Below are 23,319 nucleotides of genomic sequence, written 5' to 3'. Positions count from 1 at the left end.
CACACTGAGTTGCACCGGTTGTAAGATACAAGATTAACACACACAAATCCATTTTTTTCTATATACTAGCAATGAACAACTGTAAACTAATGTTAAAACATTTAAAGCAGTGTAGAAAACATGGCACACTTCAGGATAAGTCTGACAAAAGATCTGTAACCTGTACCTTGAGAACTGAAGACACGGCTGGAAGATAGTAAATGAGACACACCTAACTGGAGAGAGGTACCTGGCTCATGGGTCCAACGGCTCCATTCTGTTACGCTGTCATTGACCTTCAAATTAATCAACAAGTCCCACGCCATCCCAATCAAAACTCCAGAAGACATTTTGTGTGGAAAATTAGCAACTGATTCTAAAACTCATATGGAAATGCAGAAGGACCTAGAATAGTCAAAACAACTTTGAAAAAGAAGAAAAAGTTTGGAGGACTAACACTACCTGATTTCAAACTCGTTACAGGCCTGAAGTGATGAGGACTGTGTGGTACCGGCATGAAGATAAACACATAGATCAATGGAACAAAACAGAGAGCCCAGAAATAGACCTGCACATACACGGAGAACTGATTTTTGATAAAGGTGTAAAGGCAATTCAGTGGGGACATAAAATTACAAGACTTCTAGAAGAAGATACACAAGAAAATCACTGTGATCTTGGGCGAGTCAAGATTCCTTAGATACGACACTAAGAGCACAACCCATAGAAGGACAAAACGATAATGGGGACTGCATCAAGATTCAGCACTTGTGCAGTTCAAAGGGTGTCACTGTGAGAACAAAAAGAGCAGTCAGACTGGAAGGAGATACTCAGAGCATGTGTCCGATAAAGGACTCACACTCAGAATATGTAAAGGCTCTCAAAACCTCATCATTAAAAAAAACCACATTAATATTGGCAAAAATTTTGAACACACACTTCAGAAAGTAGGTATCGATGTCACGTGAGCACAAGAAAGGATGCAGGGCGAGCTGCCCCCCACGTGCCCTTGGATGGCTGAAGAGACCGAGATGGAGCAGCACCGCATGCTGCTGAGGACGGGGCGGACCCAGCCCTCCCACACGCTAGGGAGAGAATGTAAAATGGGACAGCCACTTTGGGAAGCAGTGTAGACATGTCTTAAACAGTTAAACATATACCTATCACACGGTCAGGTTGCTCCACTCCCAGTTCTTTATTTACTCAAGAGAAATGAAAGTATGTGTCCGCACCTCCGGAGACTCGTGGGAATGCTCACTGCAGTTGTGCGTGTGTGTGTGTGTGTGTGTGTGTGTGTCAGTGAGCCTGCCCCACTAACACCTCCTTGCTATGGTTTGGGGCCACTCCCTGGGGACCAGATCCTCACAGTGCCAGGCAACCCCTGGGTTCAGCGACACGCCAGGCACCCAGGCACCCTCTTCCTGATTCCTGGCGGGGGTCCTGCATGGAGCCCCCCACGGTGCTCCCCAAGTCACTCCTGGGCCGCTGCTTCCACGTCTCTGTGGCCTGGACTGTGCTCCCATCACAGACCTCAGAGCCCATGTCTTTAGTCACCCCCAGCCAAGTCCCAGCTGAGCTCCCATCCCTGGCCATTGCCGCAGGCCTGCCAGTCATGGATGGTGAGTCATCTTTCCAGAGCTCGGACCAAGAGCCTTCCTGCCCACTTGGACCCTCTCTTTCACAGCCCTCTTCTAATCTGTTAGCAATCCTTAGTTCTTCTTCAAGATACTTCTGGAACACGGCGCTCCCTGGCCCAAGCCCCACCTTCCGTCAGTCTCTGTAGCCTCCCATGCTCAGCGGCCCTAGAGGCTCCACTCCTGGGCCTCCTGCCCTCCTCTTTTTACCTGCACAAGCTCCAGACACCCCTTCGCTTGCTCTTCTTCGGAACGCCTCAGCTCAGGGGCCACACCTTGCCTGCCACTGTAAAACTGCACTTCTGACACTCTCCCCACCACAGCTTTCTCCTACTTCTGTGGCATCTTTTGGTTTCTAAGACATTTATTCAGCCCGTCCACGGGCCATCCACTGCCCCTGTGCTGGAGGAAGGCCTGGGTCCACCACAGACCTTGGTCCGTCCCACCAGCTCCTGGACCCTGGGCACCCACCCGCAGCCAGGCGGCCTGGGCACACAGGGCAGACAGGAAGGGCCTCCTGCTGAAAGGCAGGCATATGGCCAGGCCATCCTGGGCTACTGGATGTTTGCCCAGGGGCCTCGGGCCTTTCTTGTTTGCCCTGAGCGAGTGTGGGGGCTATCCACGGGTGGGCCTGTGTCCCACCCAGAGCTTCTGTGTCCAGAAGAGGCACAGAGGGCTTTCAAGGTGAGCACGGCGAGCAGCCCTGCGCGTTGCAAAGTGAGCAGAGCAGGAGCTCTGCAGGTGTGTGCGTGTGTGCACACGAGCCAGCGGTGCTGGGGGGGCACAGACAGGAGCCAGAGCCAGTGAGGGGCAGCGTACAACATTTATTGAACTCCAACGTGGTGCAGAGGCGCTTCCTGGCCAGCCGCCCCGGAAGACGCCTGGGGGCCCAAGTGTGCATCCCCAGCATGTGACCATTCAGTGAAGTCAGGACTCCAGCACCCCCCACCTTGCCTGCACCTTGGCCCAGGACCCTGTCCTCCATTCTCCCTCCCCGTAACAGAGGGAAAGATGCACCCTGCCCCCAGTGCAGACCTGTGTGGACACGAGGGCCGAGTGAGCACAGGCTTGGGGGGCAGAATCAGCGGGGGGTGCTGGGTGGGAGCAAACCCGTTCAAAGCAACCACAGTTCTAGGCGGTCTAGGAGAGACGGCTTGTGGGAAGTGCTGTCAAAATGTCAAACCAATTCTTAAACAGGTACACGGACACTAAGGGACAGTATTTCTAAAATGTCACAGATGGGAGCACCCCCAAAGCATTTAAAATAATTAACACTGCATGCCAATGCATGAACACGCGAGCATAAATTAATTCTGAGCGAAGTATCAGGGACAGAGCCTGGAGCCGACACAGAGATATAATATAGATTTGTTCTGTTGGTGTGTGTATGTCTATGGCATAGATAACTTCTGTTAGTAAAGAAAACCTCTATTTATATTTGTGACGAAGGGCAGGTGGGTGGTCTGTACAGAGTGTGCGAGCCGGGTGGAGATCGGGGTCATGGAGCAGAGGCCGTTGGGCAGGGTTAGAGCGCACCCATCCCAGTGACCTCAGATGTCAGCCTGGAAGACACAAAGGTACAGGGGAGACAGGTCACAACGTTCTCATAAAACGGGACCAGGAAGAAACGGCTCGCCCTATGTGCTCTCACTACCTTTGTACCCCCCTCCCTCTTGGTTATTAGATACGTGGCCATGAGTTGGAGACCAAAGTGGAGTGGAGAAAGGTAGACCCACCAGAGACCAGATTGGTGGGGTCTGCCTTCCCCGTCATCATGTCAGGGGTAGGACATTAACCACCTGGACAAGCATCGGTCACCACGACCATTTCTACGGCAGCTGCTCTGGGAGGGGCACTGGCATCACATTGCCCGCGGTGTGGAGTACAGGCTGCCTCCCCCATCCACCTGGGCCTCCCCAGAGCCCGGCTTGATATTCTGAGTTAAGGAGGAGGGTCTGGCCCCGAGTGTGTTCACACGATGTTCTCTGACACGCCCCTGGGCAGGGAAGCTGAGTTGCATGTTGAGCCCAGGACCTTCCCTGGCCCTAGGCATATCCTCCGACCCTCACACAGTTCCCAGACTCCCTGTTCGGCAAGGGTCTGGGAGGCATCGGCAGTGTCTTCACAACCGCAGAGCATGAGAGAGAGCAATGGTCTAGCAATGTGCTCTCTGAAACTCCATAACCCAAGTAACACAAGTGTGTGGCTGACCTCAGGCTATGTAACCGTGGCCTCCCTGGAAATGCTCTAGGCTGTAACCACCTCGCCCCCACCAACACACTCCAGGGTGAACGGTCAGGTGTGGACATGCAGAGCGGGTACAGGGCCCCAAGTCTGTGTGAAGACTGTCTCCACCGCATCCCAGCCTCATGCCCAGCCAGGAGAGAGCAGCCACCAGAGAGGACCGGGCAAGGTCTGGGCTCCCGCTGTGGCGAGCCAGTCCTCTGAGCATCCTATCTGGCCAGTGACACGTAGGACAGGGCCTTGTGAACACCCACCTGGCATTGATGAGGTACTGAGCAAGGCTGATGTTAGCTGGGGTCCCTGTGATGGTGATCTGGCGCTCGGATGACCCTTCTGTGGCATTGGCAATTTTGATCTGAGCTCCAGACATCTGTCGAATTTCATTGATTTTGGTCCCTTGGCGTCCAATTATGCAGCCTATTAGCTAGAAAAAGGACAGAGGACTTCCTTAGAGAAGAGCCTCCGACCCTGAGCTGAGTGTGTGCAGAGCCCCAGGGAGGCCCCAGAGGGAGGACAGCCCAGCCTTGGTGTCCACCCCACTCCACAAACCCCATCCTCCCAGAAGGATGAGGCACTGCCTCCCCCCCCCCCCCCCCGCCGCCTCCAGGAGGCAGGGCGCCAGGTAGCTTTCCTGCTGGGGGTGAGGCTGCGGATGCCCGGGCTCTGCCTGCTGCAGTGAGTCCTGACAAGTCCCAAAGGGGAGAGGCACCCGTTGCGTCACCTCCCCTGGTGTCCTTCGGGGGCCTGGGAGATGGGGAGCACTCAGGCGCCAGCACCAGGGCCCTCTTGGCCGTGTCCTTGGGGTGGAGGAATGTTTGTCTGATGCCAGAGTTTAAAGCTCTCTGCTGCCTGAAATCTGTCTTCTGATGAACTTGGGTGAAATTCCCAGGACATGTCAGATGTTCCCTATCCTTCCCACTGTGTGACCTCTGGCTGCCCTGGGCCATCTGAAGGAATGGTGGTCATCAAAAATCAAGCAGCCAGAAGGACAAGAGCCAGCGCTCCTCGGGACACAGAAGCAGCCCCGCGCAAGGCTGGACTGCAGCCCGAGTTCTAGACCTGCTCTCTGGGGCGGCCCCCCTGCTATGCGGGGACGACTCAGGCCCCAGAGAAGCCTCCACAGAAGAGGCAGCCGGCACTTCTCGATGTTCACTGTGGGCAGAACGGAGTCGCTCCCTGAGCCGGGGTTGCTGAGGTCAGCTCTGAGCACAGGGACAGAGCAGGGCAGGGCCAGTGCAGCCGGCTTCCAAGTCTGCCTCCTGTGACCCAGCGGCTAAGCAGTCAGCCGAGAGTGTCAGCAGTGCTAGGAGCACGCTTCTGTTCATGTGTCCGAGGCACTGGACAGAGGGGCTGGAGCCAGGTGCAGGAAGGAAGCCCACTGACAAAGACAGACACCTCTGGACCTGTGCTCTTGTCCCCGAGGTGACCTCTGCTTCTCAGCTCGGCTCTCCTTTCCTGGGTTAGGTCAGCTGCCTCGCTAGACCATCAGTCTCTCCAGATGTCCAGAGAAGCCTCCACCCCAGGAGACTCAGCTTCTTCCACCTCGGACCCCATCTCCCTAGGCCCCACCCCCACCACAAGGCCCCGCCCAACCTCTCAGACCCCACTCCCTTCCCCTTAGGCCCCACCCCTGACCCTACCCGCCTGGCCCTGAGGTCAGTGAGGGAGCTGCTACTGTCCCTGGCCTGGAGCCTTGACTGGTCCTTCTCTGGCAGCAGAGAAATCTTGAGGGCTGCCCGCTGACGTGGCAGGAAAGGCAGGGGACTGCTGGGCTCGGGGGCTGGCACGGGGGCAGCAGCACTGGCCCCTGATGGAGGGGGATGTGGGGCCAGCTGAGTCCCCAGAAGATGCCAGCACTCAGGAGGACCCTCACACTTCTGTGACCACTAGCAGCCCAATCTCCCTTCCAGAACCTTCCCCCTTCAGCGCGAGAACTGGCTTGTTTTCTCCTCTAATAACCCTATCCGAGGAAACCATCTCCTCTCTGGCACGCAGTCCCCACATTCCCTCAAACATCTTCCTTGTTCTGTTTTCTTACTGAGAATGTCCTCGCGCCCAGCCCTCTCTTCTTCCCTGGGGCCTCACCCCTGAGCGGCCCTGAGTTGCCCCCCAGCCGGCCTGGGGGCTCCTGAAGTCAACCCTCACTCCTTACTTATGTGGGACGTGTCCCTCTTCCAGATAAAGCTGGGAGGGTGTGGGTGCAGACACCGGGCTGAGCCCACGGCTCTCCTGCTGCCTCAGCAGCTAGAAAGGCCCCTCCGACCCGGCGGGAGTGGGGCCCTCCCAGTCCTGCTCTGCAACCCGTGGGCCATGCAGGCCCATACACTTGCCCTCCCGGGGTCTCCTGACCCCACGGGCATCCAGCCCACACCCAGCTCTCTCCTCTCACCCAGCGGGCTTCCACAGGGAGCCCAAAGGGAAGTGACAGAGACACTTTCAAGTACCATGGCCCCTCCTAACTGGACTTAGAGCTGCACCCCAGGGCTCCGTGGGGACACACCTGTCTCTCATCCCGGAGCTGCCTGTGTGGGCCCTTAGATCTCTGGGTGATTCTGGGGTTGGGCCCAGGGACGGGGCCCATGTGTGGAGTGACCACAGGCACAGGGACAGTGAGGGCCCAACGGTGACATCAGCCACAGAACCCAAGGCCAGGGGAGTCCAGAACACCACCCGAGGCAGCTCCACACATGGCTGCCGGCCCTGACCCAGCCTGGGTCCCTGTAGCCACGCTGGCAGGTGGCCGTGCTGTGGAACCTACGTGTGGTTTAGGTTACCACACGTGCCCTGCCATCCAGAAGGCCCTGCTGTGGCGACGTGCAGGTGCGGGTAGACTTCCCTTTGCACAGTGTAGCGCTGACCAGCAACACAGACGGGCGTTACGGCAGGTGCGTGTTGGAACATGGGCTCTGACACACGCACACCTCCCCTGGGGGGCCGGGGTGAGCCCGAGAAAGCCCCCTAGCAGTGCTGTCACCAAATCCTCCTCCCACGCAGGGCCCCCTCGGAGCACGCGGAGCCAAGAAGGTGGCCTCCCTCTGAGGGGCTCCCTGGGAGGAGGCGGGCGGTGCGGCGTGGCATGCGAGGCGGTGCCTGTGTGCCCCAGCGGGCCACACGAAGCAGGCGCCCTGCTTGCTCTCCAAACACGCCTCATCCTCTTCCCCTTGCTGTCTGGGCTCACCCCAGTTTTAGAATGCAGGCTGGACGAGAGAGAGACTCCTGTTGTTAGTGAAGCGGTCTCTGTAAAGGCTCCGAGGAGAAGCCCCACGGGCTCAGCATGGCACCTGCATTGACCACGTGGGTGAGGACTCGGGGGGCTGCCTGCAGCCAAGCTGCTCAAGGATCATCACGTGAGAAGACAGAGACGCAGGAGCGCGTCACCTGTAGCTGGCCGCCAGGGTCCCGATGAGGGTGGCGTCTCCTCAGGGGGGTGCGGAGGGCCCCCGCACCCCGTGCCTACGCCTCACTCCTCTCCCACCCCGCTGCTCATCCCTGTTCACACCCGGCACCGGCCATCCCCCTGAAGCCACAACTCTGCTTCTCTGAGGGAAGAGGCAGGGCCAGGACTTCCTGCCCGGCTGGTTCCGGGAGCAAAGCAGCAAAGGATCTGGAAGGCCTCAGTTCTAGGGCAGAAAAGGCCAAGTGACACGTGAGCTGGGAAGGCCATGTCGCCCAAGCAGCCACCTTCCTGTGCGAGCATGCGCCGCTGCCCCTCAAGGACTCATGGCCGACACCCGCCCTGCTGCCATGGCTTCGGATCAGAGTCAGCATCCTTAGGATAATCCCAGGGTTCAGAGGACAGGGCAGGGAGGGCTGAGCATGTGGAGAATGGCTCGTAAGGCCACTCTGTCCACTGAGTCCTGGGCAGGGACAGGCCCCGGGCACGAGATACGGGCATCCTGCTGCAGCAGACCCTCTGAGCGTTCCTGGCCCACCTGCTCTTCCAGGGCCGACCCTGAAGTCCCCTTGGCTCCTTTCCTGTCTAGTCTCTCAGGAGTGAGACATTGCATGCCTTTTATGGCCAGGATGCCCAGCTGTGGGAAGAGAGGGGAGCGGTCCCAGGCCGGTCAGGGCTGGCTGAGGGTTTGGGCATACTCACATCGTTGGGAATAGTGAGCTCGTGAGTGCTGGCCGGGGGGCTGGCGTCCAGACCTGGGCACACCAAGGGGACAAGGTTAGGCTGGCAGCAGGCTGCTCCCATTCCCCCGGCCCCGCCCACACGGCCCACATGGGTGGGGCACGTATGCCCCGGGGGCCCAGGCTCTGTGAGCTCTCAGTCTCAAACTGCAACCAATGTTTGGAGTCCCAGCTTCTCTCAAAACAAGGACAAAGAGCCTCGGCAGAATGACATTTCACGTTTTGGGCACATGGTATTTCACTCCTGTGCCACACCGTGTGATAGCTTGAGATGCCCTTCACAGACTCTGGGGGATCCCATGCTGAGCGGCCAAGAGTGCTCTTGGGCTCTTGGCCCCCTGCGCACTCCCAGTCAGGCTGCATGCCAGCTGCCCCTCCTGCCCTCTGCCCCAGAGCCAAGGGCCCCACACCGCCAGCTCCGCAGCCCAGCCCCACAGGCAGCTCTCCCACCCAGACGGCCCCGCTGATTCAACGGTCAACCAGTAAACCGCCCAGCGGAGACCGTGCGCTTCTGTGCCAAATGTGCAGACACAGGCCTAACTGGTCACCAGGCCCCCAGTTTTTATCTTTACAATTTCAGCTCGGGCCTGAGACAGCTTCTCACAGGACGAGATCTACTCTTGCTCCCGAAACAGGGACAACAGAACGTGCGGTGGGCTGCGACAGGGCCAGCAGGCTCCCCTGCCCTCAGCACCTCCGTCTCCTCATCCCAAGGCATCCCAAGCACTGAGTCCATCCACAGCAGACATCCCCATCCTCCCGGCAGGCGCCACGTGTACCTGGAACCTCCACCCACAGAACAACCATGGTAGCCCGGCTCCTACCGTCAGAATATCCCGGAGCCTGAGCCCTCTCTTCTCTCCCGCCTGGTTCCTGCCTCTCCCCTGCCCCTCGGTCTACTGTCCACAGGCCCAGAGAGGCCTAAGGAAATGCAAGTCAGAGGCCTTCAAGACTGTGTCAAACCCACCAGTGGGCTCCTGCTTCCACCGGCACCCACCCTTCCTCCCTGTGCTCCTGCCATTGGCCTCCCCACCCACCCCCTCCCCTCCCCTCTTCCTGCTTCTTCCTCCATGGCACTTGTGTCCCCAACACCAGACGCACTGCGGTCATCAGTCCCTGCCACGAGAGACCCCACCAGGGCCCGCCATGCTGGGGGGGGTTCCGTTGGCAAGTGCTGAATTAACTAATTCATCCCGAATTGTCATTTGCTTTCGCAGAGCTAAATCTAGAGTTTCTGTTCTTTATCTTCATTTCATAGAGGTATTTTCAATACAGTTACCTGGTTGTTCAACCATCTATACACATTCCACAAATAAAGACACGCAAAATGTCATCTAAGACATTGCCTCCGTCCTGTGTGCGTCCCAGACGGGAACTCCTGAACAGCCTGCTCTGGGACGGACGTAAAGCCGACAGTCCTATCCGTTCACCTTGGCAGATTCTGATGCAGGGGAGGAAAGTACTTTTCAAGAGAGTACTGAAATAAACTGCTGGTTTGGAGACCACCAGTTTGCAGCCGGCGTTCCTGTATCTGAGGACCACGTGCCCCGGTGGGGAGTCTCCCTCGCGAGATGCTGATGCCGCCCGCGCTGGGACAGGAGTCCAGCTTCGCCACGCGAGCCCGACCTGCTTTGCGAGCATCGGTGACGTGCCCCAGTCACCATGCGTTCTACCCCGCCAGCTGCTATGGTGGGACACGTGTGTGTGTGTGCATGCTCTCCCCACAGGTCCCACGGGGCCTTGGGGTGGGAGGTCATCACAGGGACGCCTGAAAGATGCCATGTGCACACATGTCCCACATCCTTGAGGCCCGCACGTGGTACCGGGAAAGCCAGGGCAGGGTCGGTGGGCGGCTGGCGGGGTGGGGGCTGTGTGTCCCGGGTAAGCCACACCCTTGGGTCCCCAGCTATCTCTGGAAGACCACTGCTGGGTAATTGTATGACATCACGTATGAAACTGCGGAGGGCTTACAGCCATTTGTGTGTTACCACCTAGATACTTTAAAAGGGTTGATACCCATTTCCATAATCAAATACATCCTATGTGTTTTTCTCTAATTTTCATTCATTAAGTTCTGCATTCACTGCATTAAAAGCTGCACTGAGACAGGACCCATCTGGGGTGCACGGAACCTCAGAGCCGGTCTGAGCCCAGGGCACACAGCTAGATTCTGGGGCCCAGAACACAGCGATGGGGTGAGAGGCAGCACCCACTGGAAGTGCTGCCCTCCTGCGTTCCCCTTCAGCTGGACACTTGCCCTTCTCCTCTGACCCCGAGTGGGACAGGAGAGCAGGCGGTGCCTCCCTCACCAGACCCGGCTCCGCCCTGCCATAAGCTCTCAAGTGGCATCACTCCCCAAACACCCAGCGTGATGGGATCTGCAGACCCGTGCCTGCCCTGCAACAGCCTAGGGGCAGATTAATGCAACCAGATGGGTGCAGACAAACTGGCCCAGGGAACTCTGCTCCTTGACCTTGTGCTGAATCTCCTACAAGACACATTTCCACAAAGCACACGTCACCATGAATTCTTCACCGCAGGCCCCCATACACCGTGCGGCCGACAACACAGATGACAGCTTGCCGCCTCTGGGCCTTCAGTGACGGGCAGCTCTGCTCCGAGCCTGCGACCTGCCACCACCTCCCAGCAGCGACCGGGGCTGACCCACAGGCCGGCCACATGGGCTCTGTCCCCTGACAGCACTGAGGCGCTCGCAGTCCCCAGGGCAGACGCGATCTGGCCTCCTTGCCCCTCCTCCCGCCAGGTCAAGTGAGCCGGAACCCGAGCAGGGGCGGGTGCACGGCCTTCTGGGCCTGCCCTCTCTCCATTTAGTGTGCTTCTGTTTTACCTGACGACTGGCCCATCAGATTTTGAGCTTCTTCGGAGGAGTGTAAAGGCAGCTTTTCTCCTGGAGAGCAAAGAAGAAACAGATTTAATGTTTTGCCCTCAAGGAGATAAGCAAGGTCACTTCAACTAGGGAAGCTCAAAATCTGACTGGCGCATGCAGGGCAGACCAGCGTGTCCAGTGTGTGGTCACCTGCACGGCTGCCGAGGCGATGCCCTGCCCTTATCAGGGAGGAACGCGTGCCCGGCTGGCCAGATGCAGCCGAGAGAAGGCCCACCCCCACCCTTGTGCCAAGTGGGGTACCGATAGTGACTGTGCCCTGGGCTGGGGGCTGGCTCATCTCAGTTCCCCCTGGGGCAGGGCCGGGTGCCGTCCTGGGCAGGTGTCACTCCTGGGCTGTGCACTGGCCTCCTATAGGAGGGCATCCCCATCTGCTTGTCTGAGCTCTTGCTCTTGGAGAGAACAGGCTTCAGGGCTGGCCAGATGGATGTGTTCAGCAGGAGGGGGCGGGGGCAGATGTCTCTTGGCAAGAAGGCCATCATGAGGTGACTAGCCTACTGCAGGAGACACGCAGACCTCCCTGCCCAGCCCCCTGCTACGTGCACACTGTGGCGTGTCTACACGGCATCCTTGGCATTCACAACTACAACTGTACCTGCTCTGCTCGCCGCCCTGAATAATGACAGTTCAGAAAGAGAGTCCCCAGGTGAGAAGAGAGGAGGTCAGAAAGGGCAGCTGGGTACGTACCGGGGAAAGCGGGGTTGGTCTGTCCGAGGGGAGGAAAGGGGGTTTGCTGCATGGCCAGCTGGTGGAGCTTGGTCAACTGCTGGGGTAGGAGGGACACGAGAGCTAAGAAGATTATTGTCATCGAGCACAAGTCACACCAAATTAAAAAGGCAGTAACAGAACGTTGTACAAATAGAGATAGAGGGGGCCATGCGGACACATGGCAGACGCAGCAGAACGCAAGGACTTGGCCTGGGAAACCAATGGGCCACTGGGAGGGAGCACCCAGTTCCTTTCCTCTCTTTGGCTCCCTGGCAGCTCACACAGGCCTGGTGGGCAGCAATCCCCAGACCGTACGAAGGCGAGAGAGGCCTGCAGAGGCCACTGGGCCCCTGGGCTCTGTGGGGAGGGTCTGAGAGCCACAGAACAGGACCCACTGGGCCCCTAGGGCCTTTGAGGTCATGCTGTCCTTACAGAATGCACACACCTTGTGAACAATGCCAACTTCTGCAAGCCTAGCCCCGCCCCAGCCCTGGCTAGGCCAGGACCTTGCCCCAGGGCCAGCCTTGCTCCCCAGCAGGGCCTCCCCAAGCTGGCCTCCAGGGACCCCCAGGATCACAGAATGTAGTGCCGGAAGGTTCTGTGGGGGCGGGAGAGCACCTCCAAGAGGCTGCGAGGGCTGTTAGAGTCTCACCTCTCCAACTGGCCGCTCTCTGTCCCCTTGTCCTCCACCTACAGTGCTTTCTCCAGTTGTCTTTATCTGGGTCTCATTTCTTTTTTCTTTCTTTTTTCTTTTCTTTTCTTTTCTTTTCTTTTCTTTTCTTTTCTTTTCTTTTTTTTTTAACTAGGCTCCACGCCCAGCCCAAGCCTGATGCGGGGAGTGAACTCACAACCCTGAGATCGTGACCCGAGCTGATATCAAGAGTCAGACACTCAACCGACTGAGCCACCAAGGGCACCCTATCTGGGCCTCATATCTTTTTTTTTTTTTTTTTTAAGATTTTATTTATTTATTCGACAGAGATAGAGACAGCCAGCGAGAGAGGGAACACAAGCAGGGGGAGTGGGAGAGGAAGAAGCAGGCTCATAGCAGAAGAGCCTGACGTGGGGCTCGATCCCAGATCGCCAGGATCACGCCCTGAGCCGAAGGCAGACGCTTAACCGCTGTGCCACCCAGGCGCCCCCTGGGCCTCATATCTTAAGTAAAAGCCCAAAATAGCAGAAGGTACAGGTAAATGTGGTGAGTCCTGGCCACGTTTTGGGAACCGAAGGCTAAGCGCTGGACACTAGGAGGGATGCCATCAGGCCTACCTCACCTGCAGGGCCTGCACCGCACACTCTGGGAAACGCACTCAGCTCCTCACCTGCTCCTGACAGCAGGCCCACGCCAAACGTGTCCCCGTGCTGCTCCAGGGCCAGCCCTGGACTCCTGTCTGGAGGTGAGGACAGGGTCCCCCTGGAGCTTCCAGGGGTCAGCGGGAGGGGCACTCAGGGAGGAGCTGGTCTCCCCATTGCAACGCAAGGATGTCAGGGAGGCGGTGGTTGTGCCCGAGGCACAGACACCCCCAGGACCCGAAGCATTCATAGATGCACCTCAAAGCAAGAGAGGAGTGGGTCACTGTGGGCCTTCAGCTACTCAGCCCCATACAAAGACAAACGCCAACCCCCTTCCCAGTGTGAGGAGGGTCACGGCTGCCCCGCCTGCCATGCCGTGGGTGCAGCTGTGGGCACAGGGGCGAGCGGCGTGTTGGCCATGCAGTCCAGCCTCTTGTCGCTCCCACAGTGGAGGTGTGTGGATCCCAGCTGCAGCTGGGAGCCACGCCATGACCAGCCTGTGGTCTCCTGGTCATCCCTTCGAGGTGGAGCCTTCGCCGTGTGAGCCCCTGGGATGTGAGGTGGGCTGCCGCAGCTGCAATGACTGCACCTGGTCTTTCCTGGCCCTCTCCTGTGACACTGCCATCACAGAGTGTCTGCTTTTCTCCCTCTGATCCTGGAGAGGGTGAGTGCCTCTAAACGCAGGCTTCCCCGTCTTCTGGGGCACTCCCTGACCTGTGGCGCACGGGCTGGGCCTGCCCAGGGAGCCTGGCCGCACGGACTCCATGAGGCCACTCGGGGTATGACTGTCTTGCCCAGGGGTCCTGAGAAGCACAGGCTAGGGGGTGTGGTGACCTGGGGTCAGATTCAGTTCTGAGAGTCCCTGATGAGGTGGTGCGTGTCAAGGTTGCACCTGGGGCTAGGAGCTGACCCTGCACGTGTCAGGTCTGCCCCATGACCTAACATCACTGAGCACAGTGTGACCCGAGCAGCCACTCGTCGAAGTCCCCCGAGGAAGCTGTCAGAAAAGCACACCCAGGAAATACTGGCACAGGGACACCCATTAAAGTCCCAGGGACAAGAGGTGATATGGGACCTGCACCCGCTGTGGCTCAGGCAAGATGACCCTGCAGGGAAGGGACTACAGGGGTCAGAGACCCTGCTGCATGGCTTGGGCAGCCCAGAAAAGGCTCCTCTTTCAGGGACAAGTAAGAAAGATGGCAAGTACCCAACGGCATCCTGGGGCATGAGGGATGAGGAGAGGGTGACGCTGTCTGTGGCTGAGGTGCTGCCTGGGGGCCGGACCACACAGACCAGGTCCCAGGAACCTGGGTCCAGCTTGATGGGACCAGGAGCCGCAGGGGCCGCAGGTGCTGTGCATAGCAAGCGCGAGTCCCAGCGGTCACCTGGCAGGGGTGTGCTCTGAACCCACCCTCAGGCTAAGGTTACAAGGCAGTAACTACGAGCTCCTAGGACGGAGGAGGAGACCCCACTTCTGGAGACAGCACATGGGAAGTTGAAGCACAAAGGCTGTGCGAGTCGGGCTCAGGGCTGCCGGGCGGTGGGGGGCTGGGCAGGCAGTGCGCTCTGACCGTCACTCAGGTTTCCATGAGACGCAGTGCTCACACAGGGACGGTGGCCTGGTGCATGACCAGCCCCTGAGGGCTCCAGCCCTTTGTCCAGGGGATGGGCCAGCAGGGAGCCTTGGGGGTGGCCCTGGTGCTGTGAGGTCTGCTGGCCCGGCTGCTCTGTGCTCCTGTCCTGCCACGTGTGCCGTCAGGTGCTTGGGCTCCTCCCGAGGGCAGGGTCCTCTCCTGTCCGTCCTGAGTCCCCAGGAACGCACAGCCGTGTGTTGCTCAGGACCGCAGGGGACAGCAGGGAAGAGCGGGGCCCTGACGGCGGGACTGGCCTGGGTCAGCTCCAGCACTGACCAGCTTATTGGAGGAGGGCTTGTCTGGTCTCCGCAGGCCTCCGTCCTGAGCTGTAGGGTAGGGGAATCAGGCGAGCAAGCAGCCGGCCACGAAGTCCACCTCCGTTGGGGAGCATCACCATCGTGAACAACCTAGGGCTTCCCTACCCACCTGTCCGCAGATCCGTTACCTCGGATGCTCCTCTGGTCTCTCTCTGTCGCCTCCCTGGCGGGTAAGCAGATGGGGTGCGTCCGGCGGGTCGGCTCCAGAGCCCAGGGCCACACACGCTACAGGCGCAGGCAGATGAAGCCTCCCCGAGGCTGGTGCACGTGGGCCGGAGAGTCGCTGCCCACAGGGAGCTTCAGCAGTCCTGGCCCTGAGCTCTCCTACTGCCAGGCATTGGCTGCTTTGTGTGAAGAAACGGCCAGCCTGGCGCTGAGTCTCCCTCATGCACGCACCATGAAGGAAAGTGATGTCTTGGGGAGACTGGCTGGGCACACGGTGGTGCCTGGATAACACCAGTCCAGGGAGCAGGTGGGCAGAGAGGCGGATGGAGGTGGATGTCAGCTGGCCTCCCTCTCGTCTTGGTTCTGTCCTTAATTAGTCCAGCATTTCATCTCCTTGGGATGCAATTTCTACATTTTTAAGGAAGGAGCAGAAAAAGTGCTAAGGGGATTCCTACTTTTTGAGATATTTTTGCCATTAAAAAATCAGACTCCCAGTACTCACAAGTGTCTCCAAATCACTGGGAGGGAGGGAGGCAGGGAGGAAGGAAAGGGAAGGCAGAGGGGGAGGGAGGGGCAGGTGTCCTGAGATGGACAGCTCTCTGTCCCTTGCCTTTTCCAGTGAATGTTGGATTGGAATAGAAAAACAGACCAATCCTAAATGCAGACAAAGGCTAAAACTCACTGAGTTCTCACCAAATGGGCGCACTGTGCACCTGCCACTCACTGTCAAGAACAGACCACCATGAGTCTCAGGATGTGTTCATGTTTCCTCTCCTGTGAAACGTTTGTGTCTTTGCCCGTTTTTCTATTGGACTGACGTTCGCTCACTCACAAAACATCCTTTTATATTTCAGATATTAATCCTATTTTAGTTGTATGTGCTGGGAAGATCTTTTCCCCACTCTCCTTTGGTGTCTTTACAGAAAGATAATTTTTTAATTTTAATGTAGTCAAATTCTTTTATATTTTCTTCATGGTTTGTGCTCACATTTTGTTTATGAAACCCTCCCCTGACTTGAGAAGAGAGAGATCTTCTCTATTTTCTTCTAAAATTGCTGTTTTCCCCTCTTGTGTTGAAGTTCTTGACACGTAAGAAGTGTTTGGTTCATTGCTCCCACGTGATGACCATGGCCACCTGTCCTTGCCCCCACCATCTGTACCTGCAGCTCCCTGGCTGGCGTGGGCAGACCCCGGGCTTTCTGGGTGGCACGGTGGCCCAGGTCACTCCTGGCGCCCAGACCCTGTGTGTCCAGCAGTATGGCTCTACAGCCAGTCCCCGCATCTGCTCGGACAGCTCTCCCAACCGTATGTGCTTTTCATGGATACCTTGATGATTCTTGGCCTTTGCTCTTCCCTATGAGTTTAAACAGCATGTGAAGTCCCCGTCAGGACTTTGATTGGAATCGAACTGCATTTGTACCTGGATCTGGGAGGAATTGACATTTTAAAGATATTTCATGTTCCTATCCATGAAATTGGTATGTCCCCCCCCCTTTTTTTTCCTTTTTGGTCTTCTTTAACTTTCAATAAAGACAAGTTCTTTATTTAAAGTCAACTTTTAGTTACTGATTTCAACTTAATTGCTTTGTGGTGAGAGAGTGTAGCCTGGAGGATATTTCTGATAGATGGTGAATTTTCTTTCTGGTGTGACGTGTGGCCCAGTGCCGTGGGCGTTTCTGGGACTCACTCGCATGTGGTGTAGAATTGTGTTCACTCTCCCTCAGTCACAGCAGAGTCATCTGCAGGCTCCCTACATGCCTGTCAAATTTTAACAAACTTTTATGGTTTGTTAGGTTTTTTTACATGTATTTGAAGATATGTTTCCAGTGCATACAAGTCTTGAATTTATATTTCTGGTGAACTGAGACTTAATCAATATATAAATGACTATAAATATAGAATTTGCCTTAAAGTCTTGTTCCCATCCCACTGATATTAATGTTGGTATATAAGGTTTCTTGCAGTTAGTCTTTTCCCAGGATAGCGTTTTCTATCCTTTCAATATTTCTGGGTCTTTCTTCTTTACGTGTGTCTCTTGGGGAAAAAAATGCTAGATTTTTTCCCTGTTTTGTTTGCTGTCTATTTGTTTAGGGTTTTTTTTTTTTCCTGTTTTTTTCTTTTTTAAAGTCTGACAGTCTTATTTTTTAACTGGAACCTTACTTTTACTTTGATCATAATTACACATATAGGGACTAATTTCTGCCATTTTGTTTTGCACCTGTAATTGTCCTGACTTTCTAAGGCTTCTTTCGTGTTTTTCACTCTTTTTCTTCTTTTGTAAGGATTAGATTCCCCCACCCCTCTCCCCTCTGCACCTCTTTTCTGTCATCAGTCACTTTGTCAATTTAACACGTACATTTAAAGTCTAAACTCCGTATCTTTGCCTCTTCTGGGACGACACAGGGACCGACAAGAAGTTCGAATTCCCGTTGGTCCACCTGAAGCATACATCTGCTATTTTTGTCCATCGTTCTGTTCTGTTAATTCCACAAATTACACAGCCTCGATGTTGACTTTACAATTTTTGCTTTCATTTACCTACATGTTTACATTTATATCAATATTTCCTTGGTCTGTTCTTATGTGGATGAAACAAGCCCCTCTTTTCTGCATCTCTAGTCTTTCCTCCGCAATCACTGTCCTCCCGAAGGGCGAAGGGCATCCATTACGAGCCTGCTGGTCACGGCTGTTTGTTTGAAAATGCTTGGATTTAGGTCCTTGGAAGATCGTCTCTTAAGATAGAAGACTGGGTTGACAATTACTTTCTTTATCATGCCATCACGTTCTAACTCCCAGGGCAGCGGGTGAGACATCCCCTCACCTTCTCTCTTGCTCCTTTGTAACATCCCTTCTCTTTCCACTTTGGAGATTTACTTTTGGTCTTGATGTTACGCAGTTTTACTTTGATATGTATAAACTGGATTTCTTTTTATTTATCTTGTTTGGGATTTGTTGGGATTCCTGAATGTGAGGATTGGCTTCTTTTATTAGTTGAAACATGCTTATCTCCTAGAATCTTCCCTCATTCCTCATTCCATGTGATGACCTCTTCTTAGGGCTTTGATGGGATGAAATCGCAGATTCTGCCTCTGAGGAGGGGCAGGCTGGGAGGAGGAAGCCAGGTCTCCGACGGCTCAGCAGGAGAGGGGGCTAACTGAGTTCACCTGGGCTGGGGGCAGGGAGACAGGGCAGATCTAAGGCAAGCTGGCCTCCTGCTTTTCCCACCCCAGGAAGTCGGTGTCCGGTGTGTGGGTACCTCCCCACCACTCCCAGCTGCAGGGTTCTGGAGGAAAGAGCGGGGCAGAGGTGATGCCCAGCAGCCGGGTGGCCTGCGAGTGCTGGCTACTCTCCCCACTGTTTCCACTGCGAGGTGCCAAGAGCAGGCTCTACGCCATCCCCACAGGGTTCTAGAAGAGGTGACTTGCGGTCATCAGGGGAGTTCCTGCACCCACAGTGACATGTGAGTGGACAGCTAGGAAACACTTTCCACGCAGGACCTAATGTGCATCTTCCCACTGATGTCTTTTACTTCTGTTACGACTCCCGTGTTACCGTCTCACTACTTACACGCTTTCTGTAACTCTGGTTACTGGGCGCCGCCGCTGGAGGCCAGCGGCTCTTTAGCTCTGGCCGTGAGCTTCTGAAGCGACCACCTCCTTGTGTGGTGGCCGTCCTGACCGCTACCCCGCAGTCAGCCCCAGGTGCAGGCGAAGAGGCAGAGGTGGCAAACCATTTGTTGTCACCTCTAACACACGGCTCAGTTTCTGCTTGCTTTCAGTGCCCCTTAAACGAGGGCATGTTACGTGAGGGAGTGACTAGGATACTCTGAAGACCAGCAAAGAAGAATGACACATGGGGGTCCGCCTGAAGCTGACTCATCCCTCCCGTGTGATCACATGGAGTAAGTGAAGAGACACAGGTACTGCGTGGGCAGGAGGACGGGGAGGTTCCCACGTCTGAGTCCCTGCTGCCTCCCCTGCCATGTCTGAAGCCACGAGGACCTGGGCAGGCTGCGTGGAGGTCAGAGGCAGCTGCCCAAGGGCTCCGGCTGTCAGGCCAGGGCTCGGGCCATCCTCCCCACACCCAGCGTCCTGGTGCCTCTCTCGGGCACGTCCAGGATTCAGGCAAAACAAGGGAGTGGCAGGCGTGACCCTGCACTGGCGACTCTCCAGGAAGGGTGAACCAGAATGCGCTCATCAATGCCAGGCACAGAAAAAACACGTACAGTTTAGTTCTAGATAAAGTAACACTCAGCTCAAGAAACATGTTTTCTCGCAGTCTGAGATTCGAATCACGGGCTGCTGGAAGACCCTGTGCTGTGTGTCAGCCCCCGTGGCTCAAGTATTTAAACTGCATTCAGTTATATCATAAAATAAAGTAGTTTTTCCTACCATTATTTTATCTGGGTTCTAAGAAACAAAGCCTTTAAAATCCCCACTGAATACTAAGCTCAGATAAAAGTTGCCTTCCTGGCCATCGCTGCCGGTGCCACCAGACAGTTGTTTTATTTTTTTGGATGGAGTATCGACATGATTGTGCAGTCTTCAACGTCATGAGCCTGCCAGCCATGCACTTCTCAGAGTTCCCAGTCCTGAGCCCCAGCAGCTGCCCGGCTCCTGGAGCCGCTCTACACAGCGGAGGGTCCCGCACAGAGAGCTGTTTCCTGAGAACAGCCGAGTATCTCAAGTCTCTACCAAACGTAACGAGGCAATTATGCAACAGTTAGTTATAAGTCAGTTTAACCAATCTGTGAAAAAAACCCGCAAAACGACCCACTTTTAAGAAGTTCTGAGAAAATCACATGGAAAGACACAACAACCAATTAATACAAAAATCAATCAGCCAGAATGACGTTCCCCAGCTTCCAACAGGTGCGCGTGCTCACAACCCTGGGAACTTCAGGCCAGAAACGCTTCTCTGTCAGCTCAGAGGCTACAGGAAGCCTCAGGTCTTTGTCAGTGGGTCTGTGGCTCCTGCCTCAACCTCAGAGCTGTTCTCTGGGGTCAAGTGCCCTTTACTAAGGGCCAGACCCCTGTGTTCCTGAGTTCCTGAGCTTTATAAGAGTCAACGAGCCGGGTTTTCTGATCTGCTCTCGCACGCATACCTGCACTTCTAGCGGCACAAGACCATCTGGCCCCACGTTAAACGAACACTGTGCCATCCCAGGAATTAGGCCTGTGACCCACTTGGCTTCCGTTCTGATTTCCCATCACTCCCACTCAGAGCCGTGTGTGAGGAGCCCTGGAGCCTACCATCGCAGTGTCCGACCCACCCCCTCGTGCGCTCACACTCTGCACGGCATTCCTACGCTGGGGACAGGCCACCCCTTCTCCCAGCCTCTAACATCTGCATCCCCTCAGTCACAGTTGGTGGTCAGCAGACATGATGAGGGACAGGGCATCACCCATCTGGAGCTACAGGGCCTGCCCCTGCCTCCTGTGGGGGGTCTTACAGACCGACCTCCACTGCTCCCTCATTTTCTTGGGCAATGCTGTCAACTTCCTTATGGCCTAAGACTTAACATGTTTTAAAGCTGCCGATGGTTCTTTCAAGAAGGCTGAGTGGGTTCACACCTTCACCACCTTCCCCACTGCTGGGATCTCTAAGAAGCTCACAGAAGAATGAAGAGCATCCCTGGTAACATGGAATGGGATGTGGGGGTCACCAGCAGAGGCCAGGCTTTGACACGTGTCTCACGGGGGAGATCGAGGTGGCTGTGGGCTCTGGTGGGCAGGCAGGGGACGGGAGTGAACAGGTGGACAGAACTGCTGTCGCCCCACCAACCAGCTGAATGCAGACAGCTGTGCCCCTGCCCGGCTTCTGTCCAACCAGGAGGTAGGGCCCTCACGGCATGTTCTGGGCAGGAGGAGAAGGACAGCTTCATGTGTGGGGGTGGCCACGGGCAGATAGGGCAACAGGTGACCGAGCGCTAAGGCCGTCACCACCTAAACCCAGGAGCCACTGGAAACGGCCTCAGGGCTGTGCCTGGTGGGGACAGCCTCCTGCTCAGCACGCTCTGCCCTTGAGGAGTTCTTCAAAAGGACACCTTGCCAGTGTGTCTCCTCTGCTCTGAGAGGTCCCTGCGACGCTAGTGAACTGAATCCCCGCGTCCCCCACACTCGTATTTAGCCTCGCTTCATTTTGAAAAGCCCTTGCCTGCTCTGCCTGTACATCTCACTGCCCACGTCCGCGCCTGCCCAGTTCAAATGTGCGGGGGTTTGCAGAAGACGCGAGCGCCCATCAGCCTGGCGGCACCTCCCAGATCCGAGTCTCAGACCACAGAGAACACAGGCAGGAAACGCTTTCTCGGGAGAGGCTGCGAAGCTCGGCAAGTTTCACACGGCTTAGAGAGCACCGAGGCTGATCCCCAGCTTGGCCTCCTTGCCCTGGCCTGCCCCCCCCCCCCCCTTGCTCTTCCCTTCCCGCATGACCAGCTCCCGCAGGCCTCCTGGCCTCTTGCCCAGCGCACGTCGAGATCCCAGTGGAGAGACACCCTTGGATCACGGCTGCTGCCCTGTAGCTGCTGCACACTGCGCCTCGGTCCCTGGGCCCCCATATGTGCATCCTGGGGTGTCCCCATCCTCAACTCTGATCCCATATTCAGACCGTGTGTGCTCAGGGATGGCTGAGCAGGCCCCCACGGCAGAGCGCGGGGCGTCAAGGCTAGAATGAAAACCAAGGCCCCTTCTGTTGGCTTTTGTCCTTGGGGGTGGGGGAGCGTGGGGGTGTTGTGTGGCTCCGGAAAGTGTAGCTTTACCGGACGTTCAAACACCCTCTCCAGCATCTCTTAGAGCACCTGTCTGATAGCGCGTCGCCTGACTTCTCAGGTGGGCGTAGGGCACCCTGCGGTCCCTGCCCGCTGGGGCGGGTGCCACGGGGAAAGCAGCCTTGTGGCCACCGCCCAAGGCCCTGTGTGTGGAGGAAAGCCCCAGAGTACAGCAACAATGAAAACAATTTGACATCAGGCCAAGTCCTCCACACGAGTAGAATTAGTACTAAGAGGTTAAAGGTTATTCAAGGTCATATGGATACGACACAGGTCAGGAACATTGAGAGAACGGTATTAATATTATTGTGTAATATTAATATTAGTAGCAAGTAACAGCAGCATGCAGGCGGGTAACAGTAATGAGAAGAGAGGCCAGGGAGGCAGAGTGGAGACTCACATCTGGGTGGGGGATGGCGTACTGTCCCTGGATCGTGTAGGCCTAGAAAGAGAGAGACACTGTCAGCTCATGAAGTGGCCAGCCACACTTGTGCCCCCTGGCAGCCCTCCCCTGGGGACAAGGGCTTTCTCAGGGCTGGGACTTCCCACGAACAGGCCCGAGGCCCCGTGGTCAGACCCTCCTCCTACAGCGCATCCCTGCTTTGGTCCCAGTAGCTTAGGGCACCGGGAGGTGCAGACTGGGGGCGTCCTGGTGCCAGGCCTCACTGGAGCCCACAGGTGGCTGGAGCTACAACCAGACGCATGAGCGGGGGAGGGGGGCGCACACCCCCCTCGCTGGACAGCTGCAGGCGCAGACACTGGCCAGTCAGCGGGGAGGGCAAGGAGGCTCCCCACTCCCTCGGGATTCTTTAAAGAAAACCCCTGCAAAGGATCACACCCTGTTATAGGGTAATTATTAACCTTTTGAAATTTTCATCAGCTTCCAGAGTCAACACTTTTTACAAAGTATTTATCCTAAGAAAACCAAACCAAAGAACCTTTAAAGGTGACTCAAAACCAATTTTGTGAAAGCAGATGAAGTAAGAAATGCGCCCAAATCAGTCACAAGAGGGATCGATTAGTATTGTAGCCTCAGAGGGCCAGGCAGCTATTCTCACAGGGGGGCTGCATGGTCACTGTACCGCTCCCGGGGGCCAGCGTGGGTCCCTGAGACTTTACCTTCAAGAACAGTGACTCAGACCAGCCACAGCGCGAGTGTGGGCCCGGTGCCTCCCCTACCCACACCCCCTCCTGCCTTGACAGTCCACCACCTACGGTGCTCCCAGAAACTCATGGCCAAAAACAAACGAACCATCACGTGTCAAAGGAGAGTAAAGACAAAGACTTGTCAGGCCTCACGTTCTCTGACATGCGATGTGCCAGACCAGCCCTGGGTAGCCGCATTTGAGGCCCCGGGCATGGGTGGCACAGGTGCAGAGGGACATTGCTTCCGGCACCTGGCCATGTGGGTTCCCATGCCACATCCTGAGTAGACACGTGATGCCCACCTGTGTCTGCACGTGTGCACCCGAGAGGGAAACCCCAGGTCAGTCCGAGTGTCACTTCCGTGGACTCCACACTGAGGAGTGGTGTCCAAGGT

The 23,319-nt window shown here is 56.3% G+C and overlaps 1 protein-coding gene across 6 annotated transcripts in view; it reads right to left on the bottom strand.

Annotated features, from left to right (window-relative positions):
- Positions 1 to 2,421: 2,421 nt before the first annotated feature.
- PCBP3 (poly(rC) binding protein 3) overlaps positions 2,422 to 23,319 on the bottom strand; it is a 269,833-nt gene continuing 248,935 nt past the window's right edge. For 2 of the 6 annotated variants that reach the window (XM_057306866.1, XM_026512427.4), the window contains 6 exons: positions 22,180 to 22,221; positions 11,584 to 11,662; positions 10,840 to 10,899; positions 7,954 to 8,006; positions 4,112 to 4,281; positions 2,422 to 3,175 (listed from right to left, as the gene is read on the bottom strand). In XM_057306866.1, coding sequence (XP_057162849.1) covers positions 3,139 to 3,175; positions 4,112 to 4,281; positions 7,954 to 8,006; positions 10,840 to 10,899; positions 11,584 to 11,662; positions 22,180 to 22,221 — 441 coding nt within the window. In that variant the 3' untranslated portion in view covers positions 2,422 to 3,138. The remainder of the gene's footprint in view (positions 3,176 to 4,111; positions 4,282 to 7,953; positions 8,007 to 10,839; positions 10,900 to 11,583; positions 11,663 to 22,179; positions 22,222 to 23,319) is intronic. The other 4 variants (XM_057306867.1, XM_057306868.1, XM_048215113.2 and 1 more) reach the window with 4 other exon arrangements.

This window comes from Ursus arctos, unplaced genomic scaffold (assembly GCF_023065955.2).
Source record: "Ursus arctos isolate Adak ecotype North America unplaced genomic scaffold, UrsArc2.0 scaffold_4, whole genome shotgun sequence".
Taxonomy (NCBI): Eukaryota; Metazoa; Chordata; class Mammalia; order Carnivora; family Ursidae; genus Ursus; species Ursus arctos.
Note: the sequence above shows the minus strand (reverse complement) of the source record. Positions and strands in the feature narration are given on the sequence as shown.